The 23,140-nt window shown below is 36.3% G+C and overlaps 1 protein-coding gene across 2 annotated transcripts in view; it reads right to left on the bottom strand.

Moving 5' to 3' along the window:
• RASGRF1 (Ras protein specific guanine nucleotide releasing factor 1) overlaps window positions 1-23,140 on the bottom strand; it is a 212,815-nt gene that overhangs the window by 66,274 nt on the left and 123,401 nt on the right. For both annotated transcript variants that reach the window (XM_074231921.1, XM_074231920.1), the window contains 5 exons: window positions 22,711-22,829; window positions 19,181-19,341; window positions 15,604-15,667; window positions 11,664-11,800; window positions 4,417-4,499 (listed from right to left, as the gene is read on the bottom strand). In XM_074231921.1, the coding sequence (XP_074088022.1) occupies window positions 4,417-4,499; window positions 11,664-11,800; window positions 15,604-15,667; window positions 19,181-19,341; window positions 22,711-22,829 (564 nt within the window). The remainder of the gene's footprint in view (window positions 1-4,416; window positions 4,500-11,663; window positions 11,801-15,603; window positions 15,668-19,180; window positions 19,342-22,710; window positions 22,830-23,140) is intronic.

The following is a 23,140-nucleotide window of genomic DNA, read 5'->3' as shown; positions in this document are numbered from 1 at the left end:
AAGACTAGATGATCTCTGCATGAACTGCATGAACTCCAACATTGTTATGGTCTTTTGAATCTTTTTTTTTTTTCATGAGGACTGAGATTAGGTGCTAGAATTTTCTCTCAGGTATGACTTGGACTCTTTCAATCTCTGAGGGAGCCTTTTGTAGTTCAAACCTACCTTCCTTTCCCCCTCCTCCTATTCAATTTGAAGTCCCACAAATCAGACATTGGTGTGCCTTAAATTATTAGGGAGACTGATCAAAGGGTGGATGGGACTTGATATTTATGGCATTATATCTCAATTCCCAGTGGAAATGCAAAGACATATTGCCTTTTATTTGATGCATCTACTTTCTTCTTTTATAAGTATAAGGATGTTGGATCAATTTTAAATTTAAATCAATTTTGTGAGTTTTCCAAGGTCATGGATCTTTGTAAGAGCACATCTTAAGGATGTAAGCATGAGCACTGGTATCATGCTGGGAGGACTGGGAGAACTCCTTGGATTGGTCCCCATCGACCGGAAATGCTTTCAAGATGTGGGTGATAAATTCTTTGCACAGACTCTTGTAGGAAGAGCTGATTATATCCTATAGAGGTGATCTGATTGCATTGCTTTTTATTTTTTCCCCCCTCTCTTTTCTGTGGAATTCTAGACTAGGAACCAGAAGAGTTGGAGTGGAAGGGTGGAGGGTTTTTTACCACTTTCACCCAGAAGCAGATGATGTTGATTTGTGGCAGAATTACATGACAGTGTGTTTATATATAATTTTAGGGAGTTCAAGGATATGGTTCCTGAACTCTAATCTTCTGTGTAAAGGAGTAGGAAGTTTGAATTTTCTGGTCATTGTGATATTGGAATCTAGCCTTTTATCTAAAGAATGGAAATTTCCTGAGTTGCCCATCTTTGCAAATTGCCTCCTGAGTAACCCTAAGTTTGAGAGTTCAAGAATTGGAATTCAAGATACACACACACACACACACACACACACACACACACACACACACGCGTGTGTGTGTGTGTGTGTGTGTGTGTGTGTGAGAGAGAGAGAGAGAGAGAGAGAGAGAGAGAGAGAGAGAGAGAGAGAGAGAGAGAGAGAGGCAATTCATATACTTTCAGAGACCCTGGGGGGGATGAGCTGATCTTCAAACTAGAGCCCCAATTTACAATCATTTTGAAGTCATTTAGAATAAATTAGAAAAATGTTTTCTTTTTCCTTTTAGGAGTGTCAGCCACTTGTCACTTCCTTGGGAGATGCTTTTAAGATGCCTCCAAATAAAAGTCTATACCTTTTTGTATGGTATTAGTTTTCCATCAAGTTGATGGGCAAACATCAAATTGATCAAGGACTCATTGATCAACTCTCTCCTCTATCTTATAGCTTTATATGGTCATTTTTGGTTTTCAATCAAAATCATGACTTCACATCTTCTTATTCTCCTTCATGGATGACTTTATATCCCTTTGATTCACAAGGCACCTTGTTATTCATACTCCCATTAGACCCACTGGGCCATTTAATAAAAATTTAAAAAATTAGCATATTCCATTCAACAATCACTATGTTATTATCAAATTATGATTCAGATATCACTAAAAGTTGACTAAGGGATATTTTTATTTCTGAAGGCTGCTTTTGTGAAAGGTTATCCAGCATTGTAGAACTAAATTAACATTTGTGAAAAGCTAATAATCTCAGAGTAGGAGAGATTTAGAAATCACTTATCTAGTGTCTTAACTTTTTAGTCCAATGATTCATCATTCCCTCAAAGTTGCATCTTCTATATATCTGAGAAAATTTCTAGGCCAATCTTACAGAAAATTAAAAAAAACCTTACTAATCCATAAATTGATTAGCTGACCTTATTAGTTATCATTACTAGTGTAATTACTAGTGAGAATAAGCTGTGGTAGAAAAATTAAATTTCAGTGAGGTAGTAGTGGAATTTTTTTTGCTTGCTTGTTAAGAACATTTTCTAGTAGCCATACTTCTTTTAGGTCCTTGACCCCCTGTGGGTTAATTTGTAGAACTATGCTTGTTTATATAATCTGGAACACTACTAGAATGCAAACCACCAGAGTATGGAATTTGCTATAATATGTATCTTGTCTTGGACATATAAGACATTTGAAGGACCATAATATATCTTGCCTAGAAAGAAGTTCTTTGTATAGACATTTGACCCCAAAATAACTAGAGTATATGAAGGACTTTATTGATTAAAAATATAAATCGATTTGAACTTTCATTTGGCATTTGATCCTAGTCTTTCCTCACATTGGAAGGTGTGGAGAGAGTTGGGTTCATTTTTACCCACACTTCAACAAAATTTATGTTCATATGATGTTAAATGATCCATATAAAAAAGCAAAAGAACTAAGTGTTTAGTATGGAAAATAGCAAGTTACATCTATTCACATGGTTTGACAAACCTGAACAAATAGTACAGTCTTAGATTAATGGATTGAGGATATAAAGCAAATTCTAAATTTGGAAAACAAACTGATCAATAAATGAGTAGCTAATTTTGTCAGGAGCAAACAGAAATTCTGGGAGTCACAAGATTATCAAGGCAGAAAAAAACAATTGTCAAAAAGTCAAGGACAACAGAGGTCAAGAATCCAGTTTAGTTAATTCAAGTCAAGAGAACTAGTTAGTGACCTTGTTCCTTGGGTGGGGACCTGGTGGTGCTTTTTTATGGTTCTTGCTTGTCATGGATAGCCTAAGACCATATATGAATATAGAAGGTAATTACAGAGAATTAGAAGTTTGTAGGGATGCCCACATCTTTCCTGAGATATGGTTGGAAAAATTAAAATCATAGGGAGGTTCTTGCAGTTTTGTTTTCACAATGATAAAAATCAGAATATTTGGGAAGAGTGATAATTTCACCAAGTTTTTCAACTTTTCCTGTGGACATTTGGCACTGGGTAGAGACTGTTTTTCATTTGTTTAATTATCATTCTTGAATTTCCTATAGGTTTCCTCTATGTTTTCCTATAGGTCCAGGAAAATATAGCTAACATTTCAAATACCATGTTCTTCAGAAAATTATCATGTTCTATCTGTAAAGACAGAAAATTTTCTAACTAAAATCCTTAGGTGTTTAATTATATGAACTGAAGCAAAGTGCCATATTTCTCTATGTATAAGGTGCACCCTTTTTTGAAACATTCGGGGTCTAAAAACTGAGAGAGTCTCATACAGTAGTTCTAGATTTTTTGACTTGCATTACTTGTCTTTGTGCTCATTGTTTCACATTTGTTACCCCTATATTAGATTACATTTTTGCCACGTTCTGCCCAGATATGGCTCAGAAAAGATTTTGTACAGTGCTGAATTCAAGTTCAAAGTAATGCAGTTTGCAAAAGTGAATAGAAGAGGGGCAGCTAGGTGGTGCAGTGGATAGAGCACCGGCCCTGGAGTCAGAAGTACCTGAGTTCAAATTTGGCCTCAGACACCTAATAATTGCCTAGTTGTGTGGCTTTGGGCAAGCCACTTAACCCCATTGCCTTGCAAAAAACTAAAAAAAAAGTGAATGGAAGGGGTAGCTAGGTGGCAGAATGGATAGAGCAACAATGCTGGAGTTACTAGGACCTGAGTTCAAATCCAGCCTCAGACACTTAATAATTGCTTAGCTGTGTGACTTTGGGTAAGTCACTTAACCCCATTGCCTTAAATATATATTTTAAAAAAATGAATGGAAATTGTGCTGCTGAATGTAAGTTTGGTCTTCTTCCAACTGAGAAAACAATCTGACACTGGCTATAGGAAGGAAAAAACCCCACTGAAAACATCATGGCAGAAGAAGGCCATGAGAGGCAAGTCAGCAAAATGACATGATTTCGAGAGAGAATTGAAGAGATGTATTGAAGAGCAAAAGACCATTGGAATTCCTGTGTCCACAAAGATGGTTCAACATGAGGCAGGAAGAATTGCTGTAGAAAAAGAAGTGACTGATTTCAAAGGAGGACACAATTGATGCTTCAGGCTCATGAAACTGAATGGACTAAGCATGTGTCCATGCACCAGACTTGCCCAGGGAGTGCTTGTGGTCAACCACAGACCAGAGCATAGGCAGGAGAGCAGTCAGAACCTCTCCTAAGTGATTTGTCATGAAACACAGATGAGGATGAACTAATGGATGGGAGTTTTGACAGTGATGAGTTGTATGAATTTCATGATGAATAAAATGAGTTCAATAACTTTATATAATTTTATTTTCAAATTTCAGGCCCCCAAATGAAGGTGCATCTTATACACGGGGAAATATGGTACAGATGTTGAAACCCAATGAAATTTTTGAATTCCATAAAACTCACTCATGTAATAATGAATGGTTTGGTTCTCTATGCATATGATTAAATTCTCAACCACTTTCTTAAATGCTGTCTCAGAAAATTATGGTAATTAAAAAAAACACTTACTTTATCATTTGAGGAACGGTGACTTTGGAGTTTTCTTCAAATGCATTCATCATGAGGCCATTGCATCTAATGTTATCTACACACTAGAAACAGAGAATATAGTGTCATATATCTAAGTTCAACAAGCATTTATTAAGCATATATTATGTTCAATGCTCTATGTTAGGTAATGAGATCATAAAGAAAAATGAGATCATAAAGAAATTCCCTGCCCTCAAGGACCTTATCTACTGAGGGGATACAAATACAAAGTAATTCAAGTAATATAGGGGAAAGTGGGGAGGATGCAAACACTGAGACTATCAGGAAGAATTTTATTCAGTAGATGGCTCTGTAGGGAGTCTTGATGGGACAGATGAATTCTAAGATACAGAGGTGAAGAACATTACAGGCTCAGGGGACATCTTGGGCATATTGGGAGATGGAATGCTGTGTACAAGGAAAGACAAATATGCCAGTTTGATTGGAACATAGTGACATCATGGGGAAAGAATGTGAAATCAATCTGTTGAAGAATAAAACAGATTGAAGGGTTTCAAATGCCAAATTGGAGGAGTTTCTTTTTTATCTTAGACATGAAAGGAAGATACTGAAGTATCTTGGGCAGGGAAATGACATGATAATATCTCTGCTTTATGAGTATTGCTTTTGGTAGCAATTTGGAATAAAAGAGAACAGAATGAAATCATAGAAATCAGTTAGGAGGCTTTTATAATATCCATGCTAGAGATGATGAGAGCCACAACTAGGATAGTGGCTGTATGAATAGAAACAAAGGGCAAGATGTAAGAGATATCAGGGAGGTAGATTTTACAAGACTTTGCAATGGAGTGCATATAGAGGGTGAGTGAGAATGAAGTCGAAAATGACTTCAAATTTGCAAACCTGGGTAATAACTGGAAGGATAGCGTTTGTTATCCTCGACAGAAACAGAGAAGTTAGAAAGAGAGGTATGTTTAGGGGAAGACTTAATGAATTTTGGGGGAAAATGTTTGAGAAATTGCCTCTTCATTTTCACTTTTCTTTAACTTAATTTTTTTTAGGTTTTTGTAAAGCAATGGGGTTAAGTGGTTTGCCCAAGGCCACACAGCTAGGCAATTATTAAGTGTCTGAGGCCGAATTTGAACTCAGGTACTCCTGACTCCAGGGCTGGTGCTCTATCCACTGCACACCTAGCTGCCCCTCTTTAACTTAAATTTAATATTTCCTTCAATCATGAATGCCAGCAATAAAGTTTGTATGGACATATATGCTCTACTCTATGCCAAAGGATGACACAAAAAGGTTAAGTAACTCCAGATTTGTGGGGGGGGGGGGGGGAAGTTGTTTGAGGACAGAAGAAAAGGTTTGGAACATATTGTGGGAAGTGTGAAAGGCAATCAGGGAAAAGTCAAAGGATGGAAAAAACTAAATGTATACACATACAGGTTATTTTTAAACTGTGAAAAAAAGAGCAATAAAAAGAGATAGTAGTAATATTAGAATTATGAAGATTTTAATTATTGGAATGAGGAAAATTATTAATAATTATTATTATTGCTATATATTAGTAAATAAATATCAATTACAATTCAATGAATATAGAAAAAATGTAAATCAAATGCATGGCAAAAAGCCTTTATATGGAAAATTTGTAAGCCTGATTTGCTTATTTTATTTTTTTTTAGTTTTTGCAAGGCAATGGGGTTAAGTGGTTTGCTCCAGGCCACACAGATAGGTAATTATTAAGTGACTGAACTCCAATTTGAACTCAGGTCCTTCTGACTCTAGGACTCTATCCACTGCACCACCTAGCTGCCCCTGATTTACTTCTTTTAAATAGAGTTTGAAAAATCAAGAGTTGACCACAGAATCAAAGACTTTTCAAGTTCTCTCGTGGTTAAAAACACCTCACAAGAGAAGAGTGAGATTAAATAAGGTTCCCTATCTAGCTTCAAAGTTTGAAACAAGTAATGAGAAGAATAATCAATACAGAATCAGCCTGGTGTAGTAGAAAGAACCCTGATCAGTATCTTGGAATCTCCTTAGTTCTTTCCTTGACTTACCTTACTTGTTCATGAGTAACTGAGAAACAGAATTTCCTTAGCTGGGTTTTAAAGGCTCAGTGGAGCAAAATGGAAGTTTTATATTCCTATTTCTTCAATATTAATCTCATTCCTTTGATCCTCAGTTTCCTCATCCCTTCAGTCCCATAAATTACTATGGAGAACTGAACTGTATCTGAAAACATCTTCCAAATCTGGCATTCTATGATTCCATCTCATGCTATAAAGACTTCACTTTGAGGTCTACCAGTTTATGAATATTTTTTAAGCTCTTGCTATATGCCAACTATATGCTAAGTGCTAGAGATATAAAAAGAGACAAAAAATGGTTCATGTCCTTAGGGGGATTTACAATCTAATGAGGAGACAACATACAAATGTATACAAAGCAAGCTAAATATATAGGATAAATAGGAAATAATTAAAAGAAGGAATGAATTGGTATTAAGAGGGGGTTAAGGAAGACTTTCTAAAGAAGATAGGATTTTAGTTGGGACTTAAAGGAAGCCAGGCAGGTCAGGAGTTGGAGGAAGGATAGTAGACAACTAGGGAAAATGCCCAGATTCAAAAGATGGTGTGTTTTGTTCACAGAATAGCTAGGAGGCCCATGTCACTGGATTGAAAAGTAAGTGTAGGGAAGTAAGGAAAGGTAAGAGGGGATAGGTTATGAAAGGCTTTAAATGTCAAATAGAGCATTTTTGTATTTGCTTCTGGGGCAGAAGAGAGCCATTGGAGTTTGTTGAGTAGGAAGATTACATGATCAGACCTGTGTTTTAGGAAAATCTCTTCATTGACTAAATGGAGAATGGATTAGATTTGGGAGAGACTTGAAGTAGGTAGCCCCATCAGTAGGCTATTTTAATAATCAAGGAATGAGGGGATGAGAACCTGCTTTAGAGTGGTTGCAGTGTCAGGGAACAGAATGAGTTGAGGGAGAATGAATGAAGGTAAGCCAGTATTGAAAGGGATAGCCAGGGAAGTTGTTTCATTAAGGTAAAGTCAAGTTTCAGTGAGAGCTGATAGATGGAAGGAATAGAAGAGGAAATATTTGAGATGAAGGGGAGTTTGCTGACTATGGAACAGGCATTCTAGAGGACACAGTTTATGGGCTAGGTGGAGGAAGAACGAAATTTTGGGGTGGGGGACTGGGAGATTAGAATGAAAAATCAGATGAAGGGAGTTTGGATGATCATCTATAGGTGTTCAGAGTTACTGGAAAGTGAAAAATATGTCCAGGTGAGCAAATATTCATCAATGAGCAGAGTGTCACTCCCACTCCTCTATCCTCAAAAGATAGGCCAGTAGGAGGTAGAAGGCTTCAGGTCAAAAGGAAGGTTGTTCTTCTTTGCGACAGAGATTTTTCACATCCCAGTTGGGATAATGGACCTGCAGCCAAGAGGTGGAAGATGTCTTGTGCTGGTAAAGATGAGAGTGGTTACTTTAGAAAAAATGGAAAATATATGGCCTGGCCCAAAGCAGTCTTTCTTCAGGAAACACGGAGATGGAAGTCTTAGGGTTCTAGTGCATCCATGGTCTAGGTTTTTTTTTTCACTTGAGGAGACTGGCTATATATGTATGAGGCAGCAGAAGGAAGTGGCAAATTTCCTACATAGATGGAAGACTCCGGGTCTAGCCCTAGCAGCCTCAGAGGACATAGGAATGTAACTTTCCTAAAATATTTTTGCTGTTGGAGAAGTAATTAGCAGTCAGTAAGAGTTAATATTTCACCCAGAGTACCTGACTTGCCACTTGGCCATCATTTATTCACTGGTAGGATCTGGTACATTTATTCTGTTTTTCTTCCACCAGAGAAAGATTTTTTTTTCTCACAGCAGTACTAGAAGACGTAGAACCATTGACATTAATCATTGTAATAAAACAGATTTGGTAAACATGGTCAATCACCATTGATTGACAATCAATTTGATTTGTCTGAGTATATTGACAGTTGAATTGATTGGACAGTGGTTTGAAATGACAATAAGCTCATCAGTGGTATAGCATAATGGTCAGTTTGACTATAACTCAATGTACTTGATAATTTGGGAGAGGTAATATATTCTAATGATATGTGCTAAACAATCCAGACTGAGAGCTTCTCTGGACCAACCTTCCCAGGCTCATGGAATTTAGAGATGGAAGGGGCCTTAGAGAGCATTAGGATCAACCCTCTTCATTTTATCAATGTGGAAACTGAGGCTTTGAAAGATTAAATGAATTGCCCAAGTATACACATGGAAATTAAGAGCCAAGATGCAAATCCAGACCATCTAATTTCAAATCAATGATCTTTTTATTATACTTTATGACTAGAAAGAGAATGTTTAAATGAATTTACACAAACAAAACTCTTTACAAATCTCAAATATTATATTAATATTATTTGCAACAAGATTGGTCATTTAAGTGATACAGAGGCTAGAGTAGTAGACCTGGAGTCAGAAAGACCTAGAAAAGATGAACTCTTATAGGAGGATGAGTTCAGGGTCTGGACTGACTTTCCAGAAGACATGGACCTTAAGAAGTTGCCTGGAAAATGCAGAACTGAGGATAAAGGGGAAATGCCTATCAAGTTTTTAATGTACTACTCTTGTATCATAGTGTCATATAAGAGTTATGACTTGGCAGTCTATATGGCATTTAGGGGATCATTAAGAACTGGGCTCTGGTAGCCTTTGCTTTCTAGGAATAATATGGATATGATAGAAGTGTAAATGAGGACCAATCTATGTTGGGAAAGTGAGTACACTCAAAAGAGTAGAATAATGAATTCATCAAAGTACCAACATTATTGATAAGATTGAAATAAGTCCTAGGAATTAAACTTTTTTTAAATCATATTTACATTCCTAACATGAAAGACAATTTTCCCCCCTTTCATGGGGGAATGGATTCTCTGATCTCAGATTCATTAGTATCTAATGATATGAATGAAGGGATCTAACAAAATTACTAAGTATGAATGATGAAAGGATGAATCTATTGTTTCCTAAGGAATCAGATGGGAAGATAGAGAGTAAGACTCAGATATGAAGAGGAGGTGGATGAATAACACTGGCTAGCTATGCTGTCCTTGTTTCCACTGCAAAAGGGACACAAAGAAATTTGGACAAGTGTTCACATTTGTTTGCCTTTTTAACCTCCCAATGACTGTAATGTACAGACTTTGACTTCTTGACTCTCAATTGCATATGACTGAGGAAAAAAGTTTAATAACTAAAATTTAGGAACTAGATACCTAAAATCAGGTGGCAAATTGGGAAAGATAAGTTTTGGTTATTCAGAGAGAATAAAGTTAATTGCTATTGCTAAATGCTTGCATTTAGCAGTAGCAATTTAATACTTGTGGGACTGATAATCCAAAGAATTCTCACCTGTTTGCAATAACAAAAACTTGAATTCAATAAACACTTAAGTGCATAGCATTGTGCCAGGTTTTGAGAACAGGAAGACAAACCCCACCTCCTCAAGGAGCTTACATTCTACATGAAGAAGGTGAAATATTACTTATAAACCAATATAGGTTCCATAATATATATATATATATATATATATATATATATATATATATATATATATATTTACACACACACACACATTTATGTGTGTGTTTGTGTATGATAGATTTGTCTGTAAAATCTAAATCTCTATAAAGATGTAGATAAAAGGCAGTTTACAAAGTATTATTATGATTATAGTCTACCCAGTTAGGTACTTCAACTGACTCTTCCCAACATCCCTTCCAATCTTTCTTAATCTGACCCCAACTCCCAAGATTAGTCCATAAAAAGGAAATTAATAATTCAATTTAACAAAAATTTACTTGCTTAAGCAATTACTTTAGCACTATAAATACAGAACTGGCAACGACAGGGACATCTTCCTGGTCCTGAACTGTTTTTTTCTGCAGGAATTTGGCTTCTTTTAAATATGTTGCTATGCAGCTACAAGGGTGTCATCATCTATATTAACACTAACTGGCTAAATTCCACCAGATGTCTGTAATGCTTAATGACAGGTAGGCAGCCAGGCAGGCAGCTAGGTACAAATTTGAATAAAATGCTTTAATAATAGCCTACCTTTCTTAACACAGTCATTCATTTATTTTTCTCTCTAGCCTTTCAGGAATGTGTGATCCTGCAATTAATTATTAACTTTATTTTCTTAAGCAAATTTAATAATGTGCTTTCTGGGACATAATAGGGCTTAATATTTCTTGATTGGTGATACTGATCCAAAAGACATATGCTTTGGGTCATTTTTTTAACATTAGTTTTGATGGATTTGCATCAATCCATCCTCTTCTGCCAGGTCTTTCTTTTAGAGCAAATATTTGTTAAGGATTAGAGGTGTCTTCTGAAGTACTGAACTGAGCAAAGTTAGTTTTGTGATCCAAATCTGACAGAACTCAGTCAGTTGTAACACCTGGTCATATCTATCAAATTTAATTTCCACACTTAATGTATGGCTTAGAGTCTATTTAGAAAGTGTCAGTTCATTCTAAATGCTGCAATCTTTTACAAAGAAATTTGTACAGTCTAAAAGACCCAGTTCTTCTAAATTGGACTTTAATCTGGTAAACTCTTAAGTCTACGGTTAAATCCTTTTTGTTGTTCAGTAGCACAGTCATTTCTGAGTCTTTGTGACTCAAAGTACAACCAATGCTGTTCATGGGGTTTTCTTCCAAAGATATATTAGTGTTGTTGGCCATTCGCTTTTCCAATAGATTAAAGCAAACTGAGGTTAAGTTTAACCACAGTTAGTAAATTCAGGTCTTCAGTGTTCTATCCATTGAGTTTTCTCACTACCTGCGAGGCTAAATTTCAATTTTAGATTATTGATGATATGGACTTCTTGAGTTTCATGACCAATTTTTGGAGCCTTCAAGTTACTTATTCAGGCTAATTTACTTCCATTTTTGCGCATTTATAATTTTCAGTTATTTTGCTCTCTTAAGATGGGTTTCCATTATTTAATATTTCTTATATACATATGGGTTAGGGAACCTTCTCTCATCCACAGGATCCACAGAGCTTATCAATATTTTCATTTTTATTTGCTCTGTTAGACATTGTTTATTCTTCCACTTTTTTGCAATTACCTAAAGGGTTAATTGGAAAAACTCCCAGTTATCCATATTTGGCAAAGCAACCCCTTGAGCCCTTCAAAGAAGTCTCAATTTCTGTTCAGATTTCTTCTTACCTGACTAATGTCACTTGTCCAGGCAGCTTTCTCTTGTCTGGAGGAGGCCACAAGGATGACTGTGAAAGATGGAGAGTCTTTTGGCTCCACCACAATCTTAAAATCCAAGTGGTCTATATCTTGTCCAGAGGTTTTATCTTTGGAATTCAAAAGACATAATGCTCACAAAACAAATTTTGTTTTTCCTCTCTTTGCTGAAATACTTTTAAAATAACATAACAACTATAGTTTTAGATACATTAGCTTAAACATTGTGCACAGCATTTTAGTAGCAAGTTTGTTTAGATAACATATTTTATAGATAGTAGAGGGGTAAATAAAATCAATAAAATCAAATCTATTTAATTCAACTTATCAAAGATATTAAATATTTATTCTCTATAAACCCCTGTTTTAGGTGCTAGGATGCAAAGAAAAAAATACCCTATAGCTTATATGCTACACATGCAGCATGTGTAAGTAATCAGAAGACATAAACAAAGGATTCACAAAGCAATTTCAAAAGGGATGGAGAGCTAAAAATTGGAGAGACTGGCAAAGAATCATTACGGGGACACCTGAATTGGTTTTTGAAGGAAGGTATTCTATGAGGCAAAGTTGAAGAGGGAGTACATTTTGGGCATGAGGGTCCACATGTGAAAAAGGCGTGTTAGATGGGGAGATGAAATGTTGTGCCTGGGGAAAGGTTAGCTGACCATGCTAAGAATCTTGGCCTATATGTGTGTGTGTGTGCATAAAAGCTAGTAAGAACTTTGGGATTCATTTTGTATTTGTTCATTTTATGTATGGTTCTATTTTGGTCTCTCTATCACTGTCTCTCTTTCCTTCTATTGCTCTCTTTCTTTCTGGATCTTTATGTCTCATACCCTCTCCCCCATTTCTTCCTTCTTATCTGTCTCTTTTTCTATCTCTCATCTCTTCCCTCTCTCATGTTGTCTCTCTCTCTTTCCCCCCTCCTCTCTCCTCCTTTCTCTTTCCCTTCTCTTCCTTTCTCTCTCCCTCACTCTCTCAGTTTCTGTTTTCTCTCTCTCCCTTTCTCCCCCAACTCTGTCCTTCTCTCCTCTTTCATATCTGTCTCTGCATCTCAGTCTCTTTGTTTCCCTTCTACCCATACACAGGCATATATATTCATACACATACACATACACACACTTGCCCCTTGTCCTCATCTATTCTTGCCTCCCAAAACCAAAGGGAAGTTTGATGGATGTCAGAATGGCATCAGATGGATGTCTGATTATTGTGACTTTGTTTGGAATGTTATAAAATCTCAAGTTCTTTGAAGGGATATTAAATTCATAGCATTTTTATCTTATTAAATACCTGAAAGTATTCTTACATTTTTAAATGCCTAATTTCATGAGATAAAAGCATCATGAAAAGTACTGTTACTATTTTGTCTTATAATAGAGGCAAGAGACCTGGATTCTAGTCGTGGCTCTGCCACTCACTTGCTGGATGACTTTGGGCAGTCATTGTATCTTTCTAGTCTTCAATTTCCTCATTTAGGAAAGATAGATCTTGGTTTAGAAAATTTCAGTTAAGTACCTTTAGGTTCTTGTATTCTAAGAAGGGGGAACAGTTTTTGGTTTTTGTTTTTCATCTGGACACCATGATTCCAAAGTTTTGGGAACTTTCACTGATGCATATCAGTTTAGTACTTTTTCAGTCATGTCTGACTCTGTCATTTGGTGAAGATACTGGAGTAGTTTGCCATTTCCTTCTTCAGTTCATTCTATAGATGAAGAAACTGAGGCAAACATTATTAAGTGATCTGTCCAAAGTCACACAGATAGTAAGTGCCTGAGGCTAGATTTAAATTGAGGTCTTCCTGACTCAGGACCCAGGGCTCTCTCCATTGCATCCCTTAGCTGCCCTTTTCATGTAACATGCCTTCCCTCAAACTGTTTGAGAAGAAGAGTGACTCGTTCCACAACGAATTGGCAGGAAGGTTAAAGATTATGAAGAGGCTGTGAATTGAGAAACTATTTCTTCCATAAGCACATAAATGTGATAGCTTTGTCTCAGACTTTGTCCCAATAAAAAGAAGAGTAGTCTACTGGAAAGAGAACTGGCCTCAAAGCCAGTAAAACTAGACTTTATTCAAGTTCAAGTACCTCCCTGGATACACACTGACTTTGTGACCCTGACACAAAGCTCTGTGGTAATCTCTCAGCCTTTAGCCAATCTTCTATGAGTATAAGTTTTAGAGAAGTGCTCATCTGCCTAAGGAGAATGAGTTCCCTTACCTGGGAATTTCCCATACCAACGAAATCATATGCCTAGCCTTTATCTCTATAACACAAACACTGCATTTAGTAAAATCACAGAACTGCATGATTGTGAGTTGCAGGTAGACTCAATGGTCATCTAGCTTAATCCATCTCTGAAAGTTGTTACTATAACATTCTTGAAAAATAATTGTCTAGCTTCTTCTTCAAGGTCTCCAATGACAGGGAACTCACTACTTATCAGGGTAACTCATTCCATCTTGGAATAGCTTTAATTGTTAAAATTTTTGTTGATATTAAGCCCAAACTGACCTATTTGTTACTTCTACCCATGGTTCCTAGTTCCATCTTCTGAATCCCAAAACAATATGTCTAAAATATGGCAATAAATTATGTAATAATCTATGATCACATGACCAGGGCAAGATGACAATGGATGATAATCAGGATCCTTTGGTGTGAAAGAAGCATAAACATTCCTTGAAGGTCATTTTATTCCATTTTCTCTAAAAAATTAGAACATTTAGGAAAATAAAAGGCCCTATTTCTATACCACAATTTCTACAAATTCCAAATAGATTCCTTTTGGTTTATCCTTACTTTTCATTAGAAGATATCCAGATGTACAGAAAAATTCACTGGCTTGTAAGGAAGTGATAGGCACAGAAGCTAGGTAATTCAAAATTTGCTTCAGGTTTATGAATCTAGAAATCTCTATGAACACTTTGGCTATTAAAACAGATGAAAGGATAGAGTGAACTCCAATGGGAGTTACTTTGGGGAAGGAGCTGCAGAAATTAAAGTGCCACATGAATACACAAGTAATAAGACTAATGCCCTTGATGAACATAAGGTGCATTTTAAAGTCCTAACTCCCATGTGTTAGTGTCATTTTACAAGCTGCAATGATCTAATCTAGGGGAGGTCCTGATTAATTTTGCTTCCTTTTGATGTAGTTTTTAAAATTTCTTTTTAGCTAGGATTTCACCAGATAGGGAAGGAGAATAGAGGTTTCCTGGAAGGTCAGCATTCACTCCCTCTTTGTGACTTGGAAATCTGGGGACATGATCATAATTTCATGATTTAGGTTTCCAAAAATAATTTAGGATGCAGGAACAAACTGGGGACCCAGGTATCTCCATTACCTATTCTGTAAATAGGAGGAGTAAGAATAAATATTCATTTCATTTCAATTCAATTCAGTTTCCCAAGCATTTGTTAGACGTCTACTGTGTTCTAGGTTATGGGATACAATGAAAAAAATAGTTCATACCTATTACATTTTAGCTAGAATGAATAATAGTTTCAAGTCCTTTAATCTCTTTAATTGATGACTGGTCTGATAGCCTAGATAACTTTTTAAGCAAATTGAATGCCTGTCTGTATATGGTAAGTTAGAATGTGCAGAGAATCCGAATTTGTGTTCTGATTCAACTCTGATGTTTTATGAGCTTTGTGGCCTTGGTCAGGTCAGGCGATTTCTTTAAGAATCATTTTACACATCTATAAGAAGAGGTAGTTTGACTGGATAGTCCTTCAACTCATTTCCAGCTCTAAATCTCAGCTTCTACTGTCGGGGAGAAGTGTACATTTCAACTATTTTTGTTCTTTAGTCACCAAAACTATTACCTGCTTTGAACTGAGTAGCCTCCTACCCAGGGTTATAAACTGTGGGATTAGTTATTTTTGAAAAAATGTACACCACTTACTTTCCTCATCTGTACTTTCTTGCTCTTCCATCAAGGTACAGTCAATGAGTGAAATTACTCCATTCTGAAAAGCAGTAGTTACATGGATTAATTTGAATCTTGAGTTATTATTATAGTATTATTATGTTATTTTTCTAGTTTTCAAAAAACTTTTTGAATATATTGCAAATTTGTATTTGAAGTAGTATTATATAGTAGAACTAATCCTGAATGAACTGGATTCAAACCATGAAAACATCCCCAGATAATTTTGTGAAAATCATTTCCCTTCCTCTGAGTGTTTTCCTTTGTCTAAAATAAGTGGTTGAACTAGGTAATCTCCTAGTTCTCTTTTCATTCTTTATCTTAATCTAGTGGTGTGTGTTTTTATAGATAAACCATTTAATAGATTTAAACAAATAAAACTAATTTCTACAAATAAACTAGAAATGTGATCTACATTGAAATCAAGTAAAGACAGTTCTGTTCGCTTACAAATAGAAGTCTAGGCTGTTGACTATAGTTTTTTCAAGTCCCTTTCAGCTCTATGACTTGAATTCACCTTTATACTTCAGAAGGCCCATGTTTTCATTAATATGGATATGCCTTACACCTATTCAGATGGCAACACTGTGATACTTTACCTAGTAAACCAATTCATAACTTGCTATGCTTCCTTTTCCTAAAATAACCATTTTATGCTCAACCTTCTGGTCATGAGTCTTTGTATTTAGCTAGGGTGGTTCTTGGGTGACAGATAAAACTACATGCTAATTAGTAGAACTAATGAATCCCTCTAACGTGACCTCATAATTTAATTTTGCATTGACTTGGAAGCAAGGTCCATAGTTTATTTAGTTATTCAAATAATGTGCTTTCAAGTATATGTGACTAACTCAGGGGATTATTCACAATAATTGGGACCAAATTGTAGACAATCTGTTACTAGTCCTGAACTTTTTTTTAGCTTGGTAACACCTGGCAGAGTGTGTGCTTTGCTGATATAGACTCTAAAGACCCAACATAACCTTTATGACATGATGAGGGATTAGAACAGAAGTTTTACAGCTAATAAGTCTTTTTTAATGTCAATATTAAAAAACTATCATATATGTCCATGTTATAACAGAAAAACTTGCACATGCATACATATGTACATACATGGTATGTTTGTGCACATATATGTGTATATATATATATATATATATATATATATATATATATATAGAGAGAGAGAGAGAGAGAGAGAGGAGAGAGAGAGAGAGAGAGAGAGAAGGGGAGAGAGACAGAGACTAAAACAGAGACAGGCAGAGACAAAAAGACAGAATAGCACTCTGCTCATAAAAATTATAAGTCCTGAGCTTAAATTTTACCTTAGAGACTTACTAATTATGTGATCTTAGGCAAGTCACATACTCTCAAAATTCATTTTATTCACTTAGAACTTGGTGAAAGATATAGAATTTCTTCCAAAAACATTTAGTTTAACTCCTTAAGGACCACCAAGCTTTTCTATCAATCATGTAACTGAACTCTTCTGTGTTGTTTTCTCCAACTAAAATGTTAGTTCTTGAGAGCAAGACCTGTCTTACTTTTAAATTTGTGTTCCCAGCACTTAATATAGTCTTTGAACCATAATAAATACTTAATGAATCCTTTTCAAATCCATTTATAAATTGGAGATGTTGCCAGTAATATTTACTTCACAGTCATACTGCAAGATTCAAATGAGTTAAGTGCCATATGTATGCCAGCTATTATGATTATATATTATTATGTTTTCATCTTTCAAGTTTTTTTTAAATTTAAGACTTTCATTCCTTCCTTCCTTTGAAAAGCTTATCTGAATAACTATTAAGTTTAGGGAGCTGCAGATTGACTCTTATTAGGTGGGAAATGAAGTAATAATGAGCCTTATTATATATACATACATACATATATATATATATCTCAGAGGCTCTCTATTTTAAGAAATAGCCAAGAAAAATTATAAAATTATAGGAAGAGACCTTAAAGATTATCTAATGCAACCTTATTCTCTATGGAGGAAACTTTTGTGCAACATCCATGACAGGTATGTAGCAATTAAAATTCAAAAGTCAATAAACCATGAAAAATTTCCTTGATGTGCATTTCATGTTCAAATTTGTTGAAAGTGTATAATTTGATATTTGAAAAATTACTAATTTCCCTCATGCAACTAATAAGCTAATTTGTTGATAGATTAATACAAGCAGCAAAATCCCTGTAGTCAATTGCTCAAACCAACAGCTCTCTGTCATATAATGCATGTTATTTCAGGCCAGTAATTTAATGACAGTAAAGAGTTGATCTACTGAGATTCTGGCTCAATTAAGGCAACCTTTTTCTCCAGGTAGGAAGTCCTAGGAAGGGACTGGAGGATGTGCTGTGTTTAAAAATGAAGTCCAATTAAACAGCTTTCTGTGCTTCTAGTAATGCTTTTGACTAAGGTATGCCAGTAAAAATTCGTCATTTCACTGTCAAACAAGAGAGAGAAGGAATTTTCTCTCAAGTCAAAAGATACTTTTGTGGTATAGTTATATATTCACCAACAAAACCCAGGCTTGTAAAAGTAGAATAAAGAACAGGTCATGTAAAATGGGGCACAATTCTTGGGGATAGTATGTAGAAGTAACAAAACAGGTCTTTCCTGATCTTCAGATTCATTTTTGTACTTCATTGCTGACCCTGATCTGATTAGCCTCCGGTTCCATCCCCATGCTTTTCCTCTAGTAGGACTGAATCTTTTGCATCCTCCATTGGCTATTAGAGTTGTCAGTCTGACTCAAGTCAGCCAGCAAAATCACTGGACCAGTCAAAATCATTATTGGATGGCCTGAGGCTGATGGAAAGTTCAGACATCCAATTACATTGGGAGAGAGAGAGAGAGACAGAGAGAGAGAGAGAGAGAGAGAGAGAGAGAGAGAGAGAGAGAGAGAGAGAGAGAGAGAGAGAATGGATGAGGAAATGAGGAATCAGGTGACAACATACAGGAAGGAAGCTGGGTAGCACCATTAAATCCCACATTTTCTTTGGAGCCCCATTAGAATAAAATTCCTTCAGAGAGCAGGAATTAAGCCAATTTAGGGACCACTTGGAAGAATTTGGGTCTATTGCAATGTTGCATCTGGGTTTAGGACTTTAAGATATAAGGAAATAACCCGGAAGAGGGATCTATTTCCTCATAATGTTTGTAAACTATTGATTTGATAGATATATTTAGGTTCTATTGCTGACTTATTCTGGGCAGCCCTGGTCTGTGCACAACAATGACTCATGACACATATCCTGTATTCTTATTTTAAAGCCACAACTGTAGCTCCCAAATGATTGCTCCCATTAATTTCTCTTATTTTTCCAAGCAGAAGCTCAATTAGAAGAGTAGCTATTCAGAAAGATTGGAACAGGGTAGACTTGCCCATGTGGGTAAAGCTTATGTTCCAACCTCATTTGATCTAACTTCTGTAATATTATGGTTTCCCTGATATACGGACATGCCTGCTTGTAATATCTTTGGTTCTGAATTCTTCAGGTCAGATGGATCCTTGCTTCCTGTTCCCATTCACCTTAGTCTTACCTTTGTCAAGTGGAGCTTTCCACCCGAGCCTCTAGTGCAAATAATTAAATGCTTAGAAAACAGAAAGCATTGTCTCTCTCCCTCTTTCTTTAAGGACAGTGACCCCAGGCGTCCTCTTGTGATTTTTCCTTTTTCAGACATAGGCACCTGGATGAGGGAACCTATTAAGAGAAGAGAAATGCATTGTGATTCCTTTAGCATCATCCTGCCTACTCTGAGACTATTTTTTACAGCAAACATATGGGATTAGGTTCTGAGAGAGTGGCCATGGGAAAAATAGTTCTGTCTTTGAACAGAAGAAATTCTACTCTTATAAAATACATTCAGCAGGAAGTTGAGAATTTCCCTTTACTTCCTACAGATCTCCCCAGGAGACTATTGTATATTTAGAATGCATTTTTATCCCAAAGTTCTGACTATTATAGGGGGCTGCCAATTTCTTAACCAATTAATTCATAACCTTCATGGAGAGTATAAGAAAGAAACAGGGTTGGGCAAGAGAACGTGAAAGGAGATGGACTGGGAAGGTCACACAAAAATAGGATCCTCTTAGACATGAAGAAATCATCTCATCCTTCCTGAAAGAACATGTCATGGAGGCAACATCTTACTCTGAGGTAAAGGCTAACCATGCACAAGGAAAAAGTGGGTCTGATCATGCCATACTTGATTACTTCCTCCAGGATTTAATCTGAATTTCTCTTATTAGCATTTAATGCTTTTTGTAAGCCTTTGTGGGTCTTTCCTACCTTTCCAATCTTATAATTGACTCCCACACACTCTGTGATCTAATTCTTCAGACCTTGCAGTCATTCAAAACTCCTGTCTCTGTGACTTTGAGCTGGCTATCCCCTAGGCCTTGGATCTCCCTCCCACTTATCACTCCCTCTTGGTTTGCCTGGCTTCCTTATAGATCCAGCTCAGGTTCTGCCTTCTGCAGTTCCTGGTTTCCCTAGTGGTCAGGAACTTTCCCCTTTCAGATTAGATTCTATCTATTCTGAATCTGTCTTGTGTGTATCAAGTTATTATCATGTTGCTTCTCCCATTAGAATCTAAGTTCCTTGAGGGCAGGGACTAATTTTGCCTTTCTTTGCATTCTCTGGGGCTTAGCACAATAGTGTCTGTTATATAATAAGCACTTAATAAATATTTGCTTATTGACTGATGGAATCTACTGAGATGACTTGCTATTCTTGGAAGAGGTCTTGTGCTTTTTTTTTGCTTTTGATACCATCTTTTGCTGCTCTTTCTGCCTGAAATGAATAACCTTCTTCCATCTCCCTCTTCCTCATCCACCAGTTCTGTTTTTTACCAGAATGAAATATTTATAAAAAAACCTAACACAGTGCTTGGCCCATAGTGGCACTATACAAAAGCTTATTCCTGTCCCTTCTTCCCTCACCCCATCTTATCACTTCAGGATCCTTCAGGATCCAGTTGAAATTCTGTCTTCTCCATGAGATCACTCTAGTGGACAGTAATCTCTCCCTTCCTTAAGTCCTGTGGCAGTTTGTATTTTAGGGTGCTTATCTTGTTTTGTCATATATACCACATGTATCTTTGTATCCCTAGTGCCTAACATGGTGGCCTTATAAAATGCACTTGATAAATGTTTGGTCAGTTGAACTGTATGTGCAATTGGGAGTTATATGCAATTCTGAAGTCATGTATATGGCAGGAAGAGAATGGTAGAAACATATCTCCCCAGGAAAATGTCAACTTTATACAGCAACAGAAACTTTTCTCCCTCCATTCTATACATTAATCATCAAAGAGAATTGGCCTATACAAAGACAACTCAAAAGAGTTGGGTTACAGGGTGTTGGGCATTTTATTCCCTTAACATTACAACTGAATTGATTCTGAGATACAGATAGGGAATGTAAACAGTGTCCCCACCCCAGGGAAGTCTAGGACATTCTTGTCAGGGATTCCTAACTCTGCTTCCTCATATTTTGACCCCTAGCAGTTGCATGCTTGCACTGGAGATCTGGATTTCTCCAATGTAGAGCAGAAGTCTTTGGATTTCATCTTAGTTTAGATAACTGAGACTAGAATAGTCCAATTACACTTCATTGTAGATCTGGAGCTGATTGCACTTAGCATTGTGCTTGATCCATAGTATGCATTTATTAATGCTCTTTCTGTTTTTTATCTATTAATGTATCATGTACCTATGTATCTATCATCTATCTATCTATCTATCTATCTATCTATCTATCTATCTATCTATTTATCTATCTATCTTATCTATCTATCTATCTATCTATCTATCTATCTAATGTATCCATCACATATGTTTATATACCTTATATCTATGGATGAATATCTATTATCTATGTAAATATATATTCATATTTATGTATGCATGAATGTGTCATTTATCTATCTATCCTTGGATAGAATCAAATTAGTGGCTGGGGATGAGGAAAAACTGACAAAATCAGCTTCAGATGCTATAGAGAATGCCTATTGGCAGGGAGCAAACTCTCCAGGGTGACAGGTGCCTCTCCCCAGGAAGTCCCTGCCATGCCTACACACGATATTCTCAAGAATGTGGTAGGAGTGCTTTCCCACCTCCACACATGCTCACCCCATCTTATCACTTCAGAACTAAGCCATTGGGGGCCAGTTTTCCCAGGGAGACAAGAGCAGACTGGCCAGATTTTTGCAGAGACTATTTCCTATCCGACTGAAAAAGCAACGGACAGGAAAAATATAAATGAGAAATAGTAGCAGCGTGCATAATAGAGGGCGGCCCACAACAAGATCTGCTTCCAGAGGTTGTTATAAAAAATTGTTGTAATCTCTCAGCATGCCTTAAATGACACAAATTCTTGGGCCACTTATACACTTATTTACATGCACAATTCCTTTGGTACATGGCCATGGGTTAAAACTACTTTGACCAGGCCAATAAACTTGCTGTTTATGGGTGATGGGATTTTGCATATAGCTCTGATCCTTAAACATATGACTGACATCTTCAGTGTGATCTTCAGTCACCTCAGATATGGGGGAAACGTTCTCTGTCCTTCTGACGCTACCTCCCTGGCCTCTTCTTTTTCTCTTCAAAAGATCTTGAAGATTTGAGTGACTGGAAAAGCTTCCCACCAGTGTGGATAAAGTGTCTGGATTAACATTGATTTGGATATTAGTAGATACTTTCTAAGTAAATGTTAGAATAAATAGTCTAACAGCTATTTTTCTTTCCAGTAACCAGGATGTCTGAGATTAAATTTTTTACAAAAAAATTGATATCCTTTGTGTTAAAAAAAATCAAACATGAAAGCACCAATGTTTACTATAGCACACAATAGAGTAACTGAGGCCATCTGTATATAATTATGTTTACATCTGGAGAAAAAGAAACTGTGAAAATGGGTGTATATATATAGAACTGCAATTTTATACCTTACAGCACCCCATAATGATAGAAAAACATGAGAAGAGGTTTTGACGTATCGTGGCAAAACAAACTGGCAGTTTATCCACGTGATAAGAGCATGTCATATGTATATGTGCTATACCTTGTCTCACAAAAGTTTGGCTGGTATCCAGGAGAATTTCACACCCTTCTATGATCATTCTTTCAATTGCCAGGTTTTTCCGAATGTTCTCAGTTTCACTCACTTCATCGTGCATTATTCTTTAGAAATAGAAGAGAGAGTAGTCAACCAAAGAATGTCCTTATTTTCTTAGGAGAACATAACACTTTTGTCTTTGACCAAGAGAGAAATGCAAACAGCAATGACTATGAATTTTGAAAGAGGCATCCTAGTGTGGTGGAAAGAGTGCAGGGGGCCTGAGTTCTAATTCCAGTTCTGATACTTTGTACCTGTTATCTGGTTTCTCAGTTTCCTGATCCTTTGAAATGAATGGTTGGACTAGATGATCTCCAAGTTTCTTTAAACTCTGAAAACTATGATCCTAAAGAAACCTTGGGAATTAAAGAATCCT

This window comes from Macrotis lagotis, chromosome 4 (genome assembly GCF_037893015.1).
Source record: "Macrotis lagotis isolate mMagLag1 chromosome 4, bilby.v1.9.chrom.fasta, whole genome shotgun sequence".
Classification (NCBI taxonomy): Eukaryota; Metazoa; Chordata; class Mammalia; order Peramelemorphia; family Peramelidae; genus Macrotis; species Macrotis lagotis.
This window is presented reverse-complemented; position numbering and strand designations above follow the sequence as displayed.